Genomic DNA, 22,310 nt, shown 5'->3' on the forward strand with positions numbered 1-22,310 from the left:
CTTCTTTCCTAGGGTGTCCATCTCTCTGCTTGTATTATCCATCTTTTTTTTTTTTTTTTGCATGTTGTCCATTTTTTTTTCATTATAGCCCTTACCATATTAATCATAGTTATTTTAGATTCTTGGCCTGAAGACTCCAAAATCTCTGCCATATCTAAGTCTGGTTCTGATGTTTGCTCTGTCGTTTCAAACTGTTTGTTTGTATTTTTTAATTTTAGTATGCCTTGTAATTTTTGGTTGAAAGCTAGACATGATATACTGGGCTAGATGAACAGAGGAAAACAGATCTTTAGTATAAGGTTCTATGTTTATATGGCTGGTAGTTAGGCCACCTTTACTATTTGGTGTTGCTGTAAGTGTTAAAGGCTACATTTCCTCTAATTTTTATCTCCCTTGTTGCCTTTGAGTTTCCCTAGAGACTCCTTATTAAACAAGGGCTGAGATATGCAGTTCCTTCCATTGTAATCCTTGTTACTTACTACATAGGAGCCCTATTGATGTGGTAGAGAGGTGTGTATGTGGGAGGGAAAGTGTTCCACGGTTCCATGATTAGGTCTCAGTCTTAGAGTGAGCCTGTGCCCCTGGGCTGTGACCTTCACACATGCTTCTCAGCAGTACCCACCCACGCCCCTAGGGGAGCAAGAAGGCAAAAAGGGGCTGGAGTTTGGTACTTCCCTTTCCCCAAATCAGTAGGCTGTGGTAAAACCCCAACAAATTAGGCTCTGGTAAAATATTAACAGTTTCTCTTAAGGGCAGACTTTCACAGAGTAAAACTAATGTTCTGGTCATATTTCAAAATGGTTACTTTTCCCCACCCCGTCAAAACCAGGAAGTGATTTTTCTCTGATCTATACCCTAAGAACCAGGTAAGACCATAAAAGGTAAAACTAATGAAAGTTTGAGCCACTCCCCCAAAGGCTGGCCCTGAAGTTTTTAACTCTCAAGCTCATCTATATGGATGCCCCTGCACTTTGTAAATTACAGTTCAGGTTTTCCTACCCTAACAGTGGCTCCAGTGGCCAGCTGCTACTCCTGAACTTCCCTTCAGGCAAGCTGTGTTTCTCTGTGCCTGCCTGTATCCAAGTCTGAGTGCAGCAGTTTGCCTCGTGGCCTCAATTCTCTGATAGATCTAAGAGATAATTTACCATTTTTTCAGCTATTTTCTTGTTTTGAGAATGGGAGTGATGACCTTGAAGCTCCTTATGCTTCAGCCTGGAAACTGGAAGTCTTTAATTGATCTTGGTTCTTCTCTTTTTACTTCCATAGCTTTTCTGGGGATGGCTGGCCACAAGATCAGCAGCCCATGCCACTGCACCAATGGGGAGGGTGTCCAATGATGTCTACAGGCCCCCCAGTACCCAACCAGGTCTCTCTCTTCAGGAATGAGGGTCTGGAGCTCAATCTCAGGACAGGTCAGATTAAGGCTCTCCCAGGGGCCTGAGGCTTGGATAACTGGCATCTGGGTGTAGGCTGTGGGAGCAGGAGGAACAATGACATTTGGGCTCTTGAGAGAGAGATCTGGGTTTGAATTTCTGCTCCACTACTTATTACCTGCACCATCTCTGAAAAGCTACCCTAATGGGCTTCAGTTTATCTTGAAAAGAAACCAAACCAGGATAAGAATACTGAGCACTTAAGTTTGTTTCAGGTAATGGGGAAACTGGCTGTACAGGAGCTGACCTTGGTTGATCTGTTGTGTGGACTAGGTATGTATTGGAACCCTTTGATTTAGAGGTCTGAGAACATACGGGGGATAGGAAGTCACTTAACTTCTGGAATAGGGTATACGACAGCCAGGCCCCAGAGCACAGCCAGCCTGTGGCTGCCACAGTTGGGAGAACAGCGGCTCTAGGGCCAATGGAGTGGTTAATCCCAAACGGAACTGCTCAGGCTTCCCTGAGCTTGTGGAGAACATGTGGGGAACCCAAGTTGTCTCTCACTGACATCCCAGAGTCCTGAGAAACCTGCTGTGAGACCTTGTAACTGGGCTTGCTACCAGGAGAGGGAATGCTTGGTGTCCCCTTTCCAGAGACTGCTGGGCTCTAGGGCTGGATGCTAGGAGTGGGCAAACAACCCAGCATCGTGCTGCCTTGGTGGTGGGGTTCCGGCTACAGGCAGGGGCTGCTAGAAATGCCCCTACAGGATTGGACACTGGTAAGACACTTTCTTAAGGCCTCACAAGATTATTTGGGGATGAGAGTTCCTGCATGAGTAGCAGAGGGTCTAAACCAATGAAACCCTGATGGTGATGTAGATGTGAGTCCATCTGTGCCTCCCTGCTGGTGAGGGCCCAGGAAATTTGGGCAATACCAGGATTGGAAGGAATGTGCACTGGCTCCTTGAATGGCAGTTGGTCCATATGGACATGTGCTAAATGGGAGCTCTCCCAGTTTTAACATGGTATCTGAAGCCTGGGTTGGGCTGCACTGGGTGGCTTGGGGTCCTGCTAACTGCACAAGGACTCTGTGTTTGGAAGATCTGCAGGAGGGATGGCTTAGGACACTACTTTGAGGCTTATTGCTGGGCCACTAAGTCCTGGGCCAGCTAAGCAGAGAAGGTGACACCAGGCTCTAACCACTGGAGGAGTGTGGACCGCCAGAGCAGGCTTGGTCTGGGGCCTTGGACGGGAGCGAGCAGTTTCTTGTGGGGTCAGGGGCTGGGCACGCAGGCAGTGGATCAGGGTCCTGCAGACTTGGGGAGAGCAGGGCCTATGCAGGCAAGTGAGGAGGTGCTGGGAGCTGTCCCCAGGAGCAGAGCTCCAAGCATGGCTGGCCTAAACTTCAGCTCTCAGCCTGGCATCAGGGCGCTACTCTGTCTGCTTCTGATCCACTTTCCCAGCCCTCCACGAGAGCCCTCTTGCCACAGGCCACAGCCTCCTTCCTTGTTCATAACCTGGGTCTTTTGTCCCTAGGTCCTGCTTAGTCACGCTGCGCTCCAGGGACCTCCCTCCCTTGCTCTCTGCTGGGAGTCAGTGCTCCCTCCTCCAACCCTAGGAGTGTTGTTCTTCCACTTCAGGAGGCCCTTCCTCTTCCGCACTGTGGACTCCGGTGGCAAAGTCTCACCTCTGAACGACCGGGCAAAGGCAGGCACAGCCTGATTGCCCCCTGGCTGGCAGCCCAGCTTCCTCAGCACCCGGAGTGCCGCCCAGCCCTGGGGCCTGAGGCCAAGAGTCCCTGCAGGGCCCATGCCCTTGCCCTGGGCATCAGACAACTACCCTGGAAGGGAGAGCAGGCAGGCTAAGGAGAAGGTGTGCCAAGACAGCTGTGAGGGGTAGAGGTGGGCAGGGGGGTCTTTTATTTGGTTTGGTTTGGTTTTGCCAGGCTTGGTTTAGGGAGTGGCAGCTGATGGACAGAAAAGCCGGGAAGGAACCATGCAGAGACGGTAGACTGGAGGGAGGTGGTTCAGCATGAAAACTAGGGCCTGGGCAGAGAGGTGTGAGGGCCTCCGAGGTCACCCTCAGGCCCTGAGGGTAAATGGCAGCAGGAGCCAGGTCTGTGGAGGCACAAGGGCTGTGCTGGGCCCGGGAGGGCCAGCAGCCCTCAGGTGCTGGGACTGAGAGCCGGTGAGAGAAGGAGCAGGCACAGTAACAGGAAGAGGAGTGAGTCTCTTGATTTCGTTGATCCAGTTGGCGAAGTATGTGACCCTGGTAAAGATGCTGGGGTAGGCAGGATGCCGGCAGTCCAGGCCCCAGCTGGCCAGCCCCACCAGGACCCAGGCATTGGGGACGTAGCAGACCAGGGGCCCCCCGGAATCACCCTAAGGAAAGAGAGAGAGAGGAGCTGGCATTGGGGACTGAGCAGCTCAGAGACACCAGGTGGCAAGACACTCTGTGCCTCCACCGTCTGAGTCAGGGTCCCACTGCAGACCCACCAGACAAACATCTCCAGGGTGGGACACTGGGTCGAATACCAAGACACTCCTAAGCTGATCCTCAAGGTGGACAAGCATGGATCTGAATCTGTCAACATGTGGACCCCACCCCCTGTGCCCTACACGTGGGACAACAAGCTGCCTAAGGCCCAGAGGGGACAGCTGTATGGACAGGGCCCAGGAGGGGCTGGGGCTATGAGAAGAGCCAGGCCAGCTCTCACCTTTGTGCAGACCTCTCTTCTTGTAAACCCTGAGCTGCGACAGAGCATCTCCCCTGGGGGTTCCTCCATCATTTGTCATTTGGACCTTTGGTTTTCTCTCCACTACTTGGGTGAGCATCTTCAGGAAATGCCCATACCTGGCCTGGTGGAGACAGCCCACTTCTCTAGGGGAGCAGGCAGGGGTCTTTAGAAAGTTGCTGGGAGTTACTAGAGTCCTGAAATGCTGTCATGGGGGGATCAGCCCCCTAATTCATAGGCCAAAAGGTGAAGCCCAAATAGAAGGTCTCAACCTTGGGGTGGGTGGGCAGGAGCCATAGTGAACAAGCAGACAGACCAAGCAGAAGGTAGAAGGTGTTCACAGAAAGCTTTCCTGAGCTGGGCCTGGAGATAGGAAACAGAACCTGCCCCTGCAAGGTCCAGGAGCAGAGGTCACAGTTTGTGCAAATAAGCAGAAGGGCGAGCCCAGTGGTTGGGAGCATGGCGCCACAGGAGGTCCCAGGGCTGCATGGAGGGAGTTTGGAGGAATGTCTTTGGGGGTGGGACACATGACCTGTCTAAATAGATCAGTCTGGTGCTGTGTGGAGAATGAACAATGGCTGGGCACCGGCTAGAGAGACCAGGAAGGACCCTAGGAGGGAAGGTGAGAGAGGTTTGGGATGCTATTTTGAAGGAGCCAAGGGACTTGTGGAAGCTAATCCTTTCTCACCACAAGGAGAAGGTACAGAGAGAGAGGGAAGAGGGCTGAGAACTCAGGTCTGAGGTCTCCAGCATTTAGTGACGGGGAGGGGGCAGCCAGAAGCAGAGTAGGCAGTGGCTGGGCCTGGCGCCAGGCGACCAGTGCTGCTGGTGCGCCAGGGGAGCAGAGGCTGTGGCAAGGCAGAGGCCACGGGCTAAGTGGGTCTGGTGGCATGTGGGAGCACAGCGGGGCAGCGTGGGTTAAGGAGAGGAGGAGTCTTTGGGGAAGGGCGGCAGAGAAATTGGGCAGCAGCTAGAGGAGATTACTGCGGTGTATCTCTGGGGAAGGTGTGAAGGGGAGAGCAGGGCAAAGGCCCTGGGTGCTGGGTGCTCAAGGAGGGCCTAGACCAGGCAGGTCTGAGGTGGGTAGATGCAGGCGCGGGAGGAGTGAGCGATAGTCTATCACCTGGTCGCCTCAGTGAGATAAGCAGCAAGATGGTGTGCTGAGAGGGACGGCAGGGCTGGGGGTGGTGTGGAGGCCTGAGGGGAGGCATGGGGTGACATGGTGTGGTGCCCAAAAAGTGGCCCCTAAAATGTCCATGTCCTCATCCCAGGAAGCTGTGAATATGTTATCTCATGTGGCAAAAGGGACTTTGCAGATGGAGTTGAGTGGAGAATCTTAAGGTGGGGGATTATCTTGGAGTACCTAGGCCTAATGTCAGTACAAAGTTCCTTATAGGGAAAAGAGGGAGGCAGAAGGATCAGAGTCAGAGGAGATGTGGCAATAGATGCAGAGGCCATACTGGTGTGCTTTGAAGATGGGTGAAGAAGCCACAAGACATGGAATGCAGGTGGCCTCCAGAAGCTGGAAAAGGCAGGAAGCAGAATCTCCCCTAGAGCCTCTAGAAGGAACCAGTCTTGCTGACATCTTAATTTTAGACTTTTGACTTCCAGAACTGTAAGATAATAGATTTCTGTGGTCTTAGCCACCAATTTGTGGTGATTCATACACAGGGTGTTACTGAGAGTGGGAATGTGCCTTTGCTGCCTCAGGTCTTCCTGTTGGTGCCCCCCGACCCTGAGTGCCCTTGCCACCCCCTGCTGTGCACCCTCACCCAGCCAGTTCGAGGCTAGTGGGAGGCCTGGTTCTCTGGACAGTGGTCCCATCCACTCCAGGCCTCCTTAGTTCATACAAAGGAATCATGTGGTTGCCAACCTCATGCTGGATTCTGGGCTGGTCTGGGGAAGAGGGGAAGGACTCCCATGGACTCAGACCCTTGGGGAGCTCTGAGGTGGCAGAGTAAGTCCAAACACTAATTACTCTATGCAGAGTGAGGTGTGCATAGAGTAATTAGTGTTACTAATTTGCACTACTGTGGAGACAGAGGAAACCGTGTGTGTGTGTGTGTGTGTGTGTGTGTGTGTGTGCGTGCATGTGCGTGCATGAGACACACGTATGTCAAGTGGGGCTGGAGCTGTGGTGGTGAATTCCACCTTGGGTGGAAGGACAAGTCTAAGACAAGCCCAGAAGAATGAGTATAACTCAGATAGACAGAGACAGACAAGGGCAGGAACACGAAAACCAACACTTGTTAAGCACCTGCTAAGAGCCAGGCATGATGCTAAATTTTCTACAGGAACCTTGCGAAGTAGAGGCTGTTAGCAAGCTCATTTCACAGGTGAGAACCCAGCTAAGGTCACAGCACATACAAATGACAGAGGAAAACTGGAACCAGGTCTCTCCTGCCCCACAGTCTGACCACTGAGTCAGCCCATGGCCGCATCTTGCCTCAGAGTTGTTTCCAGGTGCTTCACGCAAAGATGGGGTAGTCTGGGGGAGAGAAGAAAGCTCTGGGATGGAAATGGGGACAAGAGCAGGTGAGTGGCAGGAGATGAATTTAGATGGCATCTGATAAACATACAGTGGTGACTGAAAGGCTAAGGAGGCACCAACTCAGTGGTGTCCTTGGCCTGCAGGAGGGGCAGGGTTAAGGGGGCACTACAGGATGTCCAGCAGGCAGTCAAGGGTGCTGGTCCTGAGGCTCCATGAGCGTGGCCGTTGCAAGAGAAGGCAGCTGGAGAAGAAGGCTGGAAGGGAGCTAGACTGGGGACTCAGTGACTGAGCCCCACCAGGCCCTGGCACCCAGCAGACTCCTTGCTCCACCTATGGGTGCAGCTGACTGGGAGGACGATGGGCCAGGCCAGACTGCCAGAAAGGAGCAGTATGTGGATGGGAAACCAAGCAACCTGGGGCCACCTCCCACCAGGAGGGCAGGCAGGCCAAGCTCCCTCCCTCTGACTCAGCCAGCTCACAGGGCAGTAATGAAAACAGCACTGTCAGTGAGCCCTCCTACAGGCTAGGGGGATTAAGAGTCAGGTTGCAGGGCAGGAGAGACCTGGTTCTAGTTTCAATCTGTCATTTTGCAAGTGCTGTGACCTTAGCTAAGTGTATTCACTCCAAGTGCTTGCCATAACACGTTGCCACACACTTGGTGGCTTAGAAATAACAGAAACTGATTCTCTCTCAGTTCTTGAGGCCAGAAGTCCAAAATCAAGATGTTGTCAGGGTCACTCTATCTGGCTGTAGGGGGGGACCCCTCCTACCTCTTCCAGCTTCTGGTGGCCCTGGCATTCCTTGGCCTGTGGAGCATCACCCCACTCTCCCCTGTCTTCACATGGCCATCTTCTGTGTGTCTCTGTGGCCTCTCCTCTTCTTATAAGGACACCAGTCATTGAATTTAGGGCTTCAATCCAGGATGCTTTCATCTTGAGATTCTCAACTAATTACATCCTTAAAGATCCTATTTCTAAATTAGGCCACATTCTGAGGTTCCGAGTGCACATAAATTTGGGGGAACACTATTCAACCCATTACACTATCAACAAATTCATGAAGGAAGCCTCAGAACCCTCACACTGGATGAGGACCCAGGATCAGAAGGTGAAGAGATCATTCAAGGTCACAGGGCAGGCACATGTGGCAGAGCAATGTCTCTGACTCCAGGGTCCGAACACTTTCCTCTCTGCTCCACAGTGGCATCTACATAAAAGCTCGGCCCACAGATGCCAGATAAGGGGCTGGACACTGTGGGAGATGTTGTAGAGGCAAGGTTGGCCTTGGAGTCAGATCACCTGTGCCGGGTTGTACTACCTCACTTTAGGCCATCCACCCCCTCTCTGGGCCTCAGTTTCTCCATATGACAAACGTTTAGAAAAGATCTTCACAATCCATATGTCTAACAGCGAACTTATATCTAGAATATATAAAGAACTCCTAGAAGAAAAAGACAGGCAGCCCAACAGAAAAATAAGAGGGGAAAAAAAATTTGAAGGAAAACTTCACGGAAGATATCCAATAACAATAAACATATGAAAAAATATTTAATTTAATTAGTCATCAGAAAATGCAAATTAAAACTATAAACTACTACTCACTTGCCAAAATGGCCAAAATGAAAAAAGATGGGAAGGGCCAAGTGTTGATGAGGATAGAAACTCATCCACTGCAGGAGGGAGGGCTTTTGGCTAACTTCTGCCAAAGCTGAACACACACACACCTTTTCCTCCAGGAATTCTACTTGTGGGCTTCTAAGAAAATAGAATATGAAATACATGGTGTTCATCTCCGTCCCAAAGAAAATACAAAAATGTACATTGCACTACTATTCATAATACTTCCAACTTGGAAACTACTCAAATATCCCCCCAGTGTAGAACTGATGGTAGAATTTGATTCACACAATGGCATGCAATAGGGCAATGAGGATGAGCAAGCTATAATGATGTGTAACCATATGGATGAATCTCACCAATATAATGTTAGGACACAAAAGAGTGCCAACTCTAAGTTCCATTTATAGAAAATTCAGAATCTAGTCTAAGATGTTAAAAGTTAAGAAGTTACCCTTAGGCATTAGTGATGAGAATGGAACATGCAAAGGGCTCCTTGGAGTGCTATGGTATCAGCAAGGGAACGTTTATCAAACTATACACTTATAAATTACGTACTCTTGTGTATGTACATTATGCTGCAATAACAATGTTTAAACTATGTAACAAAAATGGATGCTGTCTGAGGGTCTTTCCAGAAAATGGTCATGCTGGATGGGGGTAGTCTGGGGGAGATTTCTGAGGGATGGAGCCCAGGGAAAACACACAGGGGAAGGAAACAGGAGTTTCCTTTCTGATAAGTCCAGGGATTACCACAAAGAGAGTAGAGGCAACACAATCCCCACTGGGGAGACTGAGGCCAAGAGAACAGGCAAGGAAAGAAGAGAAATGGCTTTACTCACTTGGCAGATGGACTTTCCTGTCGAGAAGTCTCCCGCACACACCATATCTTCATGCACAGAATAATTATTGCCTTTGCCATCAATTTGACCATATAAGAAATTACAGAACATGTTCTCAATGAGGACCACTTTACCCTCCTGGAGATTGAAGGGTGGTGATAGACGCACTGCAAAGATAAGTGAGAGGTCAGTGACATGTCCTGTAGGTAGCCAAAGAAGTCCAGGCAACTCTGAACCCCCACTCTGCCTGACTGCTCCTCACTCCACGCCTGAAACATGGAGTTTTCTCAGAACAGCTCAGCTTTATACACTGCTTAAGTCTTCTACCCATCCTTGATAAACTACTCTTTTTCTCAAACCCCTTCACATACTCATCCTATTCCCTTCACCTCTCTCATAGCAATAGATCACACCACTCTATTCCACAAAGAGACAAATCCTACCAAAATGTGACACATTCATCAGGGCTTAGCAATCATTCACTGACCTATCTACCCTTTCATGAACTGTCCCATCCATCCTCCATCCATCTATCACTGATCTTTCCCCCAACTTTCCATCCACCCATCTGCCCACCCATCCACTCATTCACCCATTCCTCCACCCACTTACCTATCTTCCCGCACATCCCTATTCATCCATTCATCCTTCCACCCATTTACCCATTCATCCACCCTTTTATCTATCTCTCCATCTATTGCTCCATCATTCACCCACCCATACTTCCATCTGTCGACATATCCATCCACCTCATCTAGCCACCCACTTGTCTATCCACACATCTATCCATACATCCATTTACCCACCCAAACATCACCCACCCATCCATACATCCATCTGTCCATGCAGTCACCCATCCTTCTATGCACACGTCCATCCATCTTCCTTCCATTCACCCACTCGTCTTCCCAACTATCCACCTATCCATCCAGTCACCCAGTCACTTATCTATTCTTTCATCTGTTCATCTATACTCATGCAAGGTATCTTTCAGACACTAATGATATAAGGAACATTTTTAGTTGGAAGAAACAGAGTAGGTAAAGTAAGTAAAATTATTTTAGATTAAGTGGTATGAAGGAAATAAAACAGGGAGATGTGATGGTAGGGGTTCCTACTTTAGCTTATGTGATTAAGTAAAACTCCTCAGAGGAAGAGCTGAGTTGCAAATGTAAAGAAGAAACAGTTATGCAAAGATTAGAGGGGAGAGCGAGCGAGGCAGGGAAGGCAGCAAAGCTAAAGGCCTGAGATGGGAACAGCCTTGGCATATTGAAGGAGCAGCGAGGAGGCCTGAGTGGCTGGGACAGGGTATGTGAGGGGAGCAGTAGGAAATGAGACAGAGGAGAAGGGCATCAACATCACACAAGGTCTTACAGACAAGGTAGGAAGTTTGGATTTCATTCTAAGTACAAATGAGGAGGGACCAGAGGGTACTGAACAGCGAAGTGACATGACTTATGTTTTAAAGTGACACTCGGATGCTATGTGGAGACTAAAGTGGAGAAACACAATGGTGGCAGACCAGTTCAGAAGGCAAGAAGTGATGGTCTATCAAGCCAGGTGGCAGCAGTGTAGTGGGACCAGGCCCCAGGGCACAGGTTGGGATACTAAAACAATGCATGGCCCCTGACCTCAAGGAATAACCAGTCTGTGTGTGTGTGTGTGTGTGTGTGTGTGTGTGTGTGAGAGAGAGAGAGAGAGAGAGAGAGAGAGAGAGAGAGAGAGAGAGAGAGAGAGAGAGAGAGAGAGAGAGAGAGAATATGCTAGGATCTGGCCGTCATACGATTAGGGAGTGATCCTGGTATTTAGTAGGCAAAAGCCAGGGACTCTTAGCAGAGCCTCACTCAGTAAAAACATGTTTGGTCCAAAATAGCTGCAGCACCTCTGTTGAGAAACACTGTACTAAGTTCTGACCCTACAAATAATTATACATATATGTTCTTTTTTCCCCTTAACATTATACCATCAGCATTTTCCCAAACCCCATAAACACTCCTTTCTTCAATAAACACTCTTGTGTTTATAAGTCTTTGCCTGTATTTCTTTTCTTTCAGTCTAAAAAAACAACTTTATTTTCCGTTTCGCAGTTCACTTAACAAGACTATGAAGTAGATGGTTGACCCAGGTTACGGTAAGAGCAAAGTGAGGTTCGGAGAGGTTAAACACTCCTAAGTCGTAATCATTCTAACTTGATCATGCAGGCTATGAGGTCTGAAGCCACAGTGTGTTTTCCTTCTACTTTTCCCAAGCACCCTCTATGGCAAGGGAAGATCAAGATGTTTGGTAGTGAACTGAAATAGGCCGGCCCCCAAGCATAACTTTTGAGTGGAACAAGTCATTTCAGATTTGTGGCCAATTAAAACCTTAGAATCAAGAACCATAGGGGGCAGAGCAAGATGGCGGACGAATAACACCGCCAGACAGAGGGTCTCTGCAGAAAAGACAGATTCTAGCAGAAACTAGAGGAAAGAAGCAAGAAGACGAGCATACAGCGGACAAGGGCCGGAAGGAGGGGTACGTGAGACCCCGGGAGACTCCACGGGAGGAGGCTGCAGAGGAGAACTGGAGGCTGAGACCACCGGAGCAGCCCGGAGACCAGCGGCAAGGGTAGGTAGATTTGGTGTTTCCCCTCCCCTGCATTCGGGACTGCTGGTGGGCTCCCCAGCGGGTGGAGAGACCTGCGGACACCAGCCCAGAGACTGCCGCCGCCTGGCAACTGTGAGCCTGTAGCAGACGTGGCACCAGGTTCCCAACTTCCTCCGGGCACCTCCGTGTGCACAGACCCGAGCCGCGCGGCAGGCGCCATATTGCCTCCTCCTCCCCTCCGCCGACCCTACCCGCGGCTGCCCAGAGAGACAATACAGCCACCAGCCAGAGGCACCTACAGGGAACGGGAACTTCCCGTTTGGGACCCCGCCCGCCCTCCCAGGTGCTGCTGGCACCGTGTTCCCAGGAAAACGGTGCCGACTCAGAGGTTGAGAGACATAGACCCAGCTTGGGCTCCCTGTGGGTGAATTAGGACCGGAAATCCTCTCCTTGGTGGGAATACAGTTTGAACTCTGGGACCCAGAAGTCGGACCTGCAGACCAGATCCCCTGCACAGAGGGCTAGCATTGCCCGGGGCACAGAAGGGTTATACGTGAACAGCCTACTGAGGTCTGTTTGCCTCCAGGGGCGGATCGGCGTCCTAGAGGGCAACCCTCCTCCAGGAGGAGGCTGTGCGCCCAACCCAGGTGGCGTTCCTGTGCAGGGAACCTCCCCGCCGGCATCACAGTCCGGGGAGGCCTGGTGGCTTGTGGTCTGGCCTGCTGGCAGAGGCCCAGGAGTAGCTGCAGAGTTGGGGAGGGTGGAAAGAAGCGAGGCCTGCTGCAGACTGCGGGTCTCAGACAGCCCCACCCCCACACCCAGACTTTCTGGCTGAGCAGGACCATTCCAGCCCCGCCCTGACAGCTTTCCCTGGAAGCAGAGAACAGAACTTTGACCCCTTCTAACGGCCTGAGGGCAGGCTTACCCAACCCAGCTCCACCCAGAACGAGAGCTGATAACAGGACTCAAAATCAACACCATAGCCTGTTCCTCCAAGCAAACGCCACCTACTGACAGGGACGGCATCTTGCACAGCCTTTCCACGGCACCCACTGACTCAATATACAGGGAGTGGTCCAATTTCACCCACAGGCACCACCTAACGCCTCAGAAACTAAACAAGGTGTGTGAATACCCAAACAATAATCTAAGGAAAGAAACAAAAACTGATCAACATGGGAAGAAATCAGCGAAAGAAATCAGGAAATATGAAGAACCAAACGGAAAACACACCCCCAAAGAGGAGCACCAGCCCCCTAGAAACGGACACCGACCAAAATCAGGCAACCAATATGACAGAAGAGGAATTTCGTATGTGGAATATAAGAACACTCACCCAGCTACAACAACAACTCAATAACCAACACCAAGAAACCACAAAAAGTCTCCAGGATATGAGAAAAGAAATAGACACATTGAAGAAAAGTGTAACCGAACTCCTGGAAATGAAGAATCAATTCAAGGAACTACAAAATACAGTGGAAAGTCTCATGAACAGGGTAGATGAAACAGAAGAAAGAATTTCAGAGCTTGAAGATAACACCCTCCAATTAAATAAATCAGTCACAGAAATAGAGCAGAGAAACAAGAGAAAAGAGCAAAGCCTTCAAGAGCTGTGGGATTATGTGAAGAAACCTAATGTGAGGGTGATAGGGTTACAAGAAGGGGAAGAAGACAACACTCAAGGGTTGGACAAGCTATTTGAAGATATAATAGAGGAAAATTTCCCAGGCCTTGCTCAAAATCTTGATATACAAGTTCAAGAAGCTCACAGGACCGCTGGGAGATTCAACGCAAACAGGAAGACATCACGACATGCAGTCATCAGACTAACCAAAGTATCAACTAAAGAGGCCCTTCTAAGAGGTGTAAGACAAAAGAAGCAAGTAACATACAAGGGAAAGCTAATTCGAATAACATCGGACTTCTCTAATGAGACTTTACAAGCAAGGAGAGACTGGGGCCCCATTCTCACTCTTTTGAAACAAAACAATGCCCAGCCTAGAATATTATTCCCTGCAAAACTAAGCTTCGTATATGAAGGAGAAATAAAAACATTCTCAGACAAGCAAAGGCTCAGAGAATTCACCAAGACAAGACCAGCCCTACAAGAAGTACTTAAAACAGCGTTACGCACGGAACATCATAATAATAACCCACGAATATAAAAACAACCAAAACCCAAAGATATTAAAGGCCAGATATTACAATGGCTCAAGACAGAAATCATAGCAACAACATCCAACCCAACAGAATGATCAGTAATCTACCTTACCTATCAGTTCTCTCAATAAATGTGAATGGCTTAAACTCTCCACTCAAGAGACATAGGCTGCCTGAATGGATAAGAAAATACAGGCCAAGTATATGCTGTCTTCAGGAAACACATCTAACCTGCAAAGATGCATATAGACTAAAAATAAAAGGGTGGAGATCAATATTTCAAGCAAATAGAAGCCAAAAGAAGGCTGGTGTGGCAGTTCTAATTTCAGACGATTTAGTTTTTAAACCAACAAAAGTAGTAAAAGACAAAGAGGGTCATTATATAATGGTGAAGGGCACAGTCCAACAAGAAGAGATAACAATTTTAAATATATATGCACCCAACTTAGGTGCACCCAGATTCATAAAGCAAACCTTACTGGAGCTAAGCAAATGGATTAATAGCAACTCCATAATCGCCGGAGATTTCAACACCCCACTGACGGCATAAGACAGATCCTCCAAACAGAAAATTAATAAAGAAATAATGGACTTAAACAAAACTCTAGAACAATTGGGTCTGACAGACATCTACAGAACATTCTACCCAAAATCCACTGAATATACGTTCTTCTCATCAGCTCACGGGACATTCTCTAAGATTGACCATATCCTAGGACACAAAGAAAATCTCAAGAAATTTAAAAAAATAGAAATCATACCATGTACCTTCTCAGATCACAGTGGAATAAAAGTAGAAATCAACTCTAACAGAAACACACATTTCTACACAAAAACGTGGAAATTAAACAACCTCCTACTAAATGATTACTTCGTAAATGAAGAAATCAAGACGGAAATAAAAAAGTTCTATGAAGAAAACGACAATGGAGAGACAAGTTATCAACTCCTCTGGGACACAGCTAAAGCAGTTCTGAGAGGAAAGTTTATCTCCATAAATGCCTATAACCAAAAGACAAGAAGATCACAAATAGACAATCTAACGAAACGACTCAAAGAGCTGGAAAAAGAAGAACAGACCAACCCCAAACACAGCAGAAGAAGTGAAATCAACAAGATCAAATCAGAACTAAATGAAATTGAAAACAGGAAAGCTATTCAGGAGATTAATAAAACAAAAAGTTGGTTCTTTGAAAAAATAAACAAAATTGACACACCATTGGCTAAGTTAATGAAAAGCAGAAAAGAGAAATCTCTAATAAGCTCCATCAGGAATAAAAAAGGAGATATCACAACTGATCCCAAAGAGATACAAGATACAATTTATGAATACTACAAAAATCTTTATGCACACAAACTGGAAAATGTGGAGGAAATGGACAAATTTCTAGAAACACACAGCCTCCCTAGGCTCAACCACGAAGAAATAGATTCCCTGAACAGACCAATCTCAACAGCTGAAATAGAAACAGCAATTAAAAATCTCCCTAAAAAGAAAAGTCCCGGTCCAGATGGCTTCACACCTGAATTTTACCATACTTACAAAGAAGAACTAGTACCTATCTTGCAGAAACTATTCCACAACATCAAGAACGGAAACCTCCCTGACACCTTTTATGAAGCGAATATTACTCTGATACCAAAACCAGGAAAGGATGCAACAAAAAAAGAAAACTACAGACCAATATCCCTAATGAATATAGATGCAAAAATTTTCAACAAAATCTTAGCTAACCGAATCCAGACACTTATCAAAAAAATAATCCACCATGACCAAGTGGGCTTCATCCCAGTGATGCAGGGATGGTTCAACATACGGAAATCTATAAATGCAATTCACCACATAAACAGAAGCAAAAACAAAGACCACATGATTCTTTCAATAGATGCAGAAAAAGCTTTTGACAAAATTCAACACCCTTTCATGATACGAACACTTAAGAAAATAGGCATAGAAGGGACATACCTAAAAATGATACAAGCCATATATGACAGACCCATAGCCAACATCATACTGAATGGGGAAAGATTGAAATCATTCCCACTTAGAACTGGAACCAGACAAGGCTGCCCACTATCTCCACTTCTGTTCAACATAGTGCTGGAAGTCTTGGCTACAGCAATCAGACAGGAAAATGGAATCAAAGGTATCCAAATAGGGGCAGAAGAGATCAAACTTTCACTGTTTGCTGATGATATGATATTGTATCTAGAAAACCCCAAGGATTCAACCAAGAAACTCCTGGAACTGATCAATGAATTTAGTAAAGTCTCAGGATACAAAATCAATACACAGAAATCAGAGGCATTCATATACGCCAACAACAATCTAATTGAGAACCAAATCAAAGACTCAATTCCCTTCACAATAGCAACAAAGAAATTAAAGTACCTAGGAATATATTTAACCGAGGAGGTAAAAGACCTCTACAGGGAGAACTATGAAACACTGAGGAAGGAAATAGCAGAGGATGTAAACAGATGGAAATCCATACCATGCTCGTGGATCGGGAGACTCAATATCATCAAAATGTCTATACTACCCAAACTGATCTACAGATTCAATGCAATACCTATTAAAATCCCATCAGCATTCTTCACAGATATAGAAAAAATAATTTTACGCTTCGTATGGAACCAAAGAAGACCCCGAATATCAAGAGCAATTCTAGGCAACAAAAACAAAATGGGAGGCATTAATATGCCAGATATCCAACTATACTACAAAGCTGTAGTAATTAAAACAATATTGTATTGGCACAAAAACAGGAACATTGACCAGTGGAACAGATGTGAGAATCCTGATATAAAACCATCCTCATATAGCCATCTCATCTTTGACAAAGCAGACAAAAACATATGCTGGGGAAAAGAATCTCTCTTCAATAAATGGTGCTGGGAAAACTGGATAGCCACCTGTAGAAGGCTAAAACAGGACCCACACCTTTCACCTCTCACAAAAACCAACTCACGCTGGATAACAGACTTAAACCTAAGGTATGAAACTATTAGAACTCTAGAGGAAAAAGTTGGAAACACTCTCCTAGACATCGGCCTGGGCAAACAGTTTATGAAGAAGTCCCCAAAGGCAATCACAGCAGCAACAAAAATAAATAAATGGGACATGATCAAACTACAAAGCTTCTGCACAGCCAAAGAAATAGTCATGAAAGTAAACAGACAACCTACAGAATGGGAGAAAATTTTTGCATCCTATGCATCCGATAAGGGACTGATAACTAGAATATACTTAGAACTCACGAAAATTAGGAAGAAAAAATCAAATAACCCCATTAAAAAGTGGGCAAAGGACTTGAACAGAAATTTTTCTAAAGAAGACAGAAGAATGGCCAACAAACATATGAAGAAATGCTCAACATCTCTAATCATCAGGGAAATGCAAATCAAAACCACAGTGAGATATCACTTAACCCCAGTGAGAATGGCCTTTATCAAAAAATCTCCAAACAATAAATGCTGGCGTGGTTGCGGAGAGAGAGGAACACTCCTACACTGCTGGTGGGACTGCAAACTAGTTCAACCTCTGTGGAAAGCAATATGGAGATACCTTAAAGCGATACAAGTGAATCTACCATTTGATCCAGCAATCCCATTGCTGGGCATGTACCCAAATGATCCAGTGACACTCTACAAAAAAGACACCTGCACTCGAATGTTTATAGCAGCACAATTCATAATTGCAAGGCTGTGGAAACAGCCCAAGTGCCCATCAATCCAAGAATGGATTAATAAAATGTGGTATATGTATAGCATGGAGTACTATTCAGCTCTAAGAAACAATGGTGATATAGCACACCTTATATTTTCCTGGTTAGAGCTGGAACCCATACTACTAAGTGAAGTATCCCAAGAATGGAAAAACAAGCACCAGATATATTCTCCAGCAAACTGGTATTAACTGAGTAGTACCTAAGTGGATACATAGGTGCTACAGTAATAGGGTATTGGGGAGGTGGGATGGGGGAGGGGGACGGGTATATACATACATAGTGAGTGAGATGTGCACCATCTGGGGGATGGTCATGATGGAGACTCAGACTTTTGGGGGGAGGGGGGGAAATGGGCATTTATTGAAACCTTAAAATCTGTACCCCCATAATATGCCAAAAAAAAAAATAATTTAAAAAAAAAAAAAGAACAAAGGAAAAAAAAAAAAAAAGAACCATAAAGAATCAAAAAACTCTGATTCTTGATTCCAACGGTCAAAGATTCCCAGACTTTCAGAGCCTGGGTCTCAAAGGACTCAGAAGCTGTGGAATCCATACACCTTTACACCTAGAAGGGCCAGCATGGTTGGTTCTCATCTTATAGGTCATGGAAATGAGGCACAGAGGACCTAGGCCCAGTGGATCCACAAACCAGCCTGGGCCTCTTTGCCTGGCTAAGCCACTCTCCCTTCTTCCCCCCATCCCTCTTCTCCCCCACCCCTTCCTCAACCTCCCCTCCCTCATCCTCCAGCCTCTCCCACACCCGCCTCACCATCCTCGGTGAGCATTCCCCAGCCAGTTATCCAGCAGGACACGTCACTGGGCAGCTGCATGTCTGGGGATGGGAGGCAGACTGGGACAATGTAGACAGTGAAGTTGACAGGCAGGTACAGCTGTAACATGGCAATGTCACTCCCAAAGGGGTGCAACTTCTCAAAGTCTGGGTGGGTGATAATCCGGCTCACAGACATCTTCTGGGTGTGCTGGGTTTGCCGATACAGTTGAGTGTATCCCAGCAGAACCTGATAGTCCTCCAGGGCCTGGGATTTTCTGGAGGAAGAAAGGGCCCATTATCAGCATCCTCTCTGAGTGTGGGCAGCACTCTCTTCCTGTGTCTTTGTCTAAGTGCCCATGCTTCTCTGGGCCCCTCCACCCTGCCATGATGCCAGGCAGCTTTGTCTCCCCATTTCCAACAGTCAGGAGCTCTTTTCTCCTAAGGCTAATGGGTATTCTACGCACAACCTCAGGACACATGGCTCCCCATCACACCCTAGAATCAGAGGAGCAGAGAATCCTAGTGTGGGAAGAGTCCTTGAAGGGGTCACTAAATCAAGCCCCTTTTATCTTACACAAAAGGAGCTCTGGCTCACTCCTAGCTCCAGCCTGACCCCTCTGAATGCTCCCCACACCCCACTGCCTGGCCCAACCACCTTTCCTGCCTCCTTCCCAATGGTTGCTTCTCTACTGGGCTGTAAGCATTCACAAATGATTTGTTAACAAAAGCTCTCCTTGTTCCTGAACATGACTGATGAAACTTCCTACTATTGTGATTTTGTTCACACAGGACGCCTACCTTGAAGGCCCTCGCCACACTCCCGTGCCCAAGCCTCCAGTCTGGCAAGCCCCTGCAGCTCCTCAGCCCTCCCATCAGACCGCAGCATCTCTCTGGACTCTTCTCCTTTGGGTGTGCCCCTCACCCACTTTAGGATTGCTCTCCTGCATCACGCTGACCAGAGCCTGTGCCTTGCCTTCTTCAGAGGATGGAGACACCCGGACATAGGGTCTTGTCACCATCCTGTGCCACAGAGTCTCAGGGAAGTGTGGCACAGTGTAGATGCTGACAGGACCCAGCTGGGGTCTCAAAGCCAGTAAATGCCCAAGCTGCAACTCCCTGACCTGGCTGTGATGCCCTCGACTCCCTGTGCATCCCTCCACATCTGCTCAGAATCTGGGCACTGAGTCAGGCCCAGGAGGGCCAGAAGAGTTAGGCTCCTAACTGTCTATGTCATTCTCCAGAGTTAGAAGGCCCCATCCTTCCCACCCAGGCAGCCAGGCATGGCTTCTCCCAGGCAGGCAGTTTTACAGAGAAAAGAATTACCTATCTGCTGGTCACAGGTGCAGGGGCCCATGGCCCTGCCTGAGTCTGACTCACAGGAGTGTGGGGGACAGTGAGGAGAAGCCCTGGCCAAGACAGACACTGCTGATGCTCTCAGGCACGTCTGTGTTGGAGGCACAAAGGGGACAGGGGTGGGGGTGGTTCTCGGCTGGAGCTGAGGATGAAGGGCAAAGAGGATCTGGGCAGATAAAGGGAGGGCTGGGTGGCAAGTGGAGAGGACAGTCCAGGTGAAGGGGACTGCAGGTCAAAGGCAGACACCACATCCATTGTGTGGCAGCAGATTACCCAGACCAAAGCCCAGAGGAGAAATAAGTGGGACCCCTTATCCCCCTTATCTTCATTTCCCTTGTATCTCCCTCCCCTGCCAGCCCCTCTGCCGGGGACCCCAGGGAAGAACTCACTTGATAAAGCAGTGGGCAGCTGACACCAGCCAGTGGGAGTCAATGAGGACGGCTCCACAGAAGTGTGAGCCCTTGTAGAGCACACTGGCCTGCCATGGCCACAGGCCAGCATCAGCGTCCTGGCCACCATAGATCTTCCCCATCACCTTGGGCTTCCCGCACACTGTGGAGACACCCCCACCTACCTGTTAGAGACACTGGTGGTGTCCCTGAAGGTCACCCCAGTGAGGCCCCTCCTCTACTTCACAGATGGGAAAACCTAGGCCAAAGGACAGATGGGTGACCTGGCCAAAATGACTGAGGGCTACCCCTTCAGTGGGCCCCACCAAGGATGAGATGACTGAGCAAAACTGAGCAAGCTCCCTAGGAATGGGGACCAGGGGCCTGGGGGTGGGGCAAAGGTGACTGAGGGTGACCACAGAGGTTCATCCTTAACTGGGCCTGCCAAGGGCTGGGGGACTGGCAGCCAGGCCCTGTGACTTTATTTCCTTCCACCAGCATACCTCTGTGCCTACTTTGCAGATCAGAGAACTGAAGGGCTGAGACATCATTAATGTTACTTGCTCAAGATGGTGGCTTCTGTGTGTCTGTGCCCTGTTACCTCTCCCCAGAACCCTGGGGACAGAGATTCCCAGGCAGGAGTCTGTGGTGCTGTGTGGCCTAGACAAACTCACTGCCCCTCTCTGATTCATGATCCTCTATTTCTAGAAGGAGAGGGGGTAGGTAGGGCTAATAAAGACAACCTTGGTTCTAAGACTCACCCCTAGGAGGGGTGCAGTGGGCCCAGACCCCTGAAAGGCAGTGCCCTGGTTCCTGGCTTGTGCTCCCAGGCCTTAGGGAAGGGAGGACCTGAGACTCCTGGGCCCACCCAACTCTGGGATCCCAGCAGCAGTCCTGCTGTTCCATCCCTCCGCCCAGCCCCAGGGTCAGGTGCTGGCCATCTGTCCAGTTCCATGGCCCCCACCACGGGTCCTGAGACACAGAGCCTGACCCACCTCTGCCGATGTCATCTCTGGGGCTACCTGATTGGAAGGGGAGGGTAAAGAAAAGACTTGGGTGACTTTGGAGCACCAGACACTGCGAACCGAACAGAGCGAGGCCCTCAACCTCCCCCCCCCCACCTCTGGCCTATACCACCCTCCTGTCCTTGCCTGCCCCCAACTGCCCCTTCTGCTGGTGCGCCCTCCATCTCCCCACCCCTGCTCAGCTGACCTCCGTGCCCCAGCCCCGTATTGCCCCAGCCCCGTATTGCCCCAGCCCCCTGCCTGCTCCCTGCCCCGCCCCGCTAAGCCCCCAGGCCCGCTGGGCCACACACCCTCTCCTTCAAACGGACCTTGGGCTCCGACTGCAGAGGCCAGCGGCCTGCCGGCTGCCTGCGCCCCCGGGCTCCCTCGGGCCTCGCGTGGAGGCTGGGGGAGGCCGGGGCCCGCGGACTGCGGGGTGGGCGCGGCCGCCAGGCTCAGGGGCAGAAGCAGCAGCGGCCACAGGAGGGTCCTCGCCGCCGCCGCAACCATGGCCGGGCGCCAGACCGCAGGGCGGGGCGGGGAGCCGGTCCTGACCCCGCCCTGACCCCTCGCAGGACAGACCCTGACCTTTGACCCTGACCCCTCCTACGCGCACCCTCTGACCCCTCGCGGCCCCGCCCTGACACCAGCCCGTCTTTGAGTCCACAGTGCCATCAAGTGCTCCTACAAATTAGTGAGAAACAAAAAGACTTCGCTTAGAAAAGTGAGAAAGGATATGAAGAGGTAATTCACCAAAGGAGGAATTGAAACACACATACACAGCAAAACATTTTCAATCTGATTAATTATCTGGAAAATGAAAATTAAAACATTAAAACGTGTTATTTTCAATATGAAATGCAAACATGTTATGACATTGATAAAGACAATCTTTTGGTCATTAGTGGTTTCTCCATAGAGTGGTGGGAAGCGGGAAGGATCCAACATTTCAAAGACATGTTTCCCGTTTTCCACTCCAGGATGTAATGTCCTGAATGTGTTTGTATTAGAGGTGAGGTCCTGCCATTTTACATTTATTTCCTAGCTTTATCACTAAACTGTAAATCCATATTACAGGGAAATTATTTTATTCACCACTGAGTCTTGACATAAGAGAGTAAGGGGAATAGACTTCACACAGTATATGCTAAAATATCAGTTTAATAATCACTGTCATTATTAATGAAAACAGACATTAAGGGTCACACACCCTTAAAAATTAGGGTTTGGCAAACATATCATAGCATTAGGAAG

General features: G+C 48.6%; 1 protein-coding gene across 2 annotated transcripts; it reads right to left on the reverse strand.

The window, feature by feature from the left end:
* Positions 1-3,271: 3,271 nt before the first annotated feature.
* On the reverse strand, positions 3,272-21,647 carry LOC105856647 (putative serine protease 47). 2 transcript variants are annotated; one of them, XM_012738488.3, is made up of 7 exons: positions 21,386-21,647; positions 21,048-21,074; positions 20,556-20,591; positions 20,053-20,215; positions 18,308-18,585; positions 9,059-9,225; positions 3,272-3,756 (listed from the first exon to the last, which is right to left on the reverse strand). In XM_012738488.3, the coding sequence occupies exons 1-7, from the start codon at positions 21,564-21,566 to the stop codon at positions 3,457-3,459; spliced, it is 1,152 nt and encodes a 383-aa protein (XP_012593942.1). In that variant the 5' UTR covers positions 21,567-21,647; the 3' UTR covers positions 3,272-3,456. The 2 variants fall into 2 exon arrangements, with proteins under 2 accessions (XP_012593942.1, XP_012593943.1); XM_012738489.3 differs by lacking the exon at positions 20,556-20,591.
* Between the last annotated feature and the right edge of the window lie 663 nt (positions 21,648-22,310).

Source organism: Microcebus murinus, chromosome 12 (assembly GCF_040939455.1).
Source record: "Microcebus murinus isolate Inina chromosome 12, M.murinus_Inina_mat1.0, whole genome shotgun sequence".
NCBI classification, from domain to species: domain Eukaryota; kingdom Metazoa; phylum Chordata; class Mammalia; order Primates; family Cheirogaleidae; genus Microcebus; species Microcebus murinus.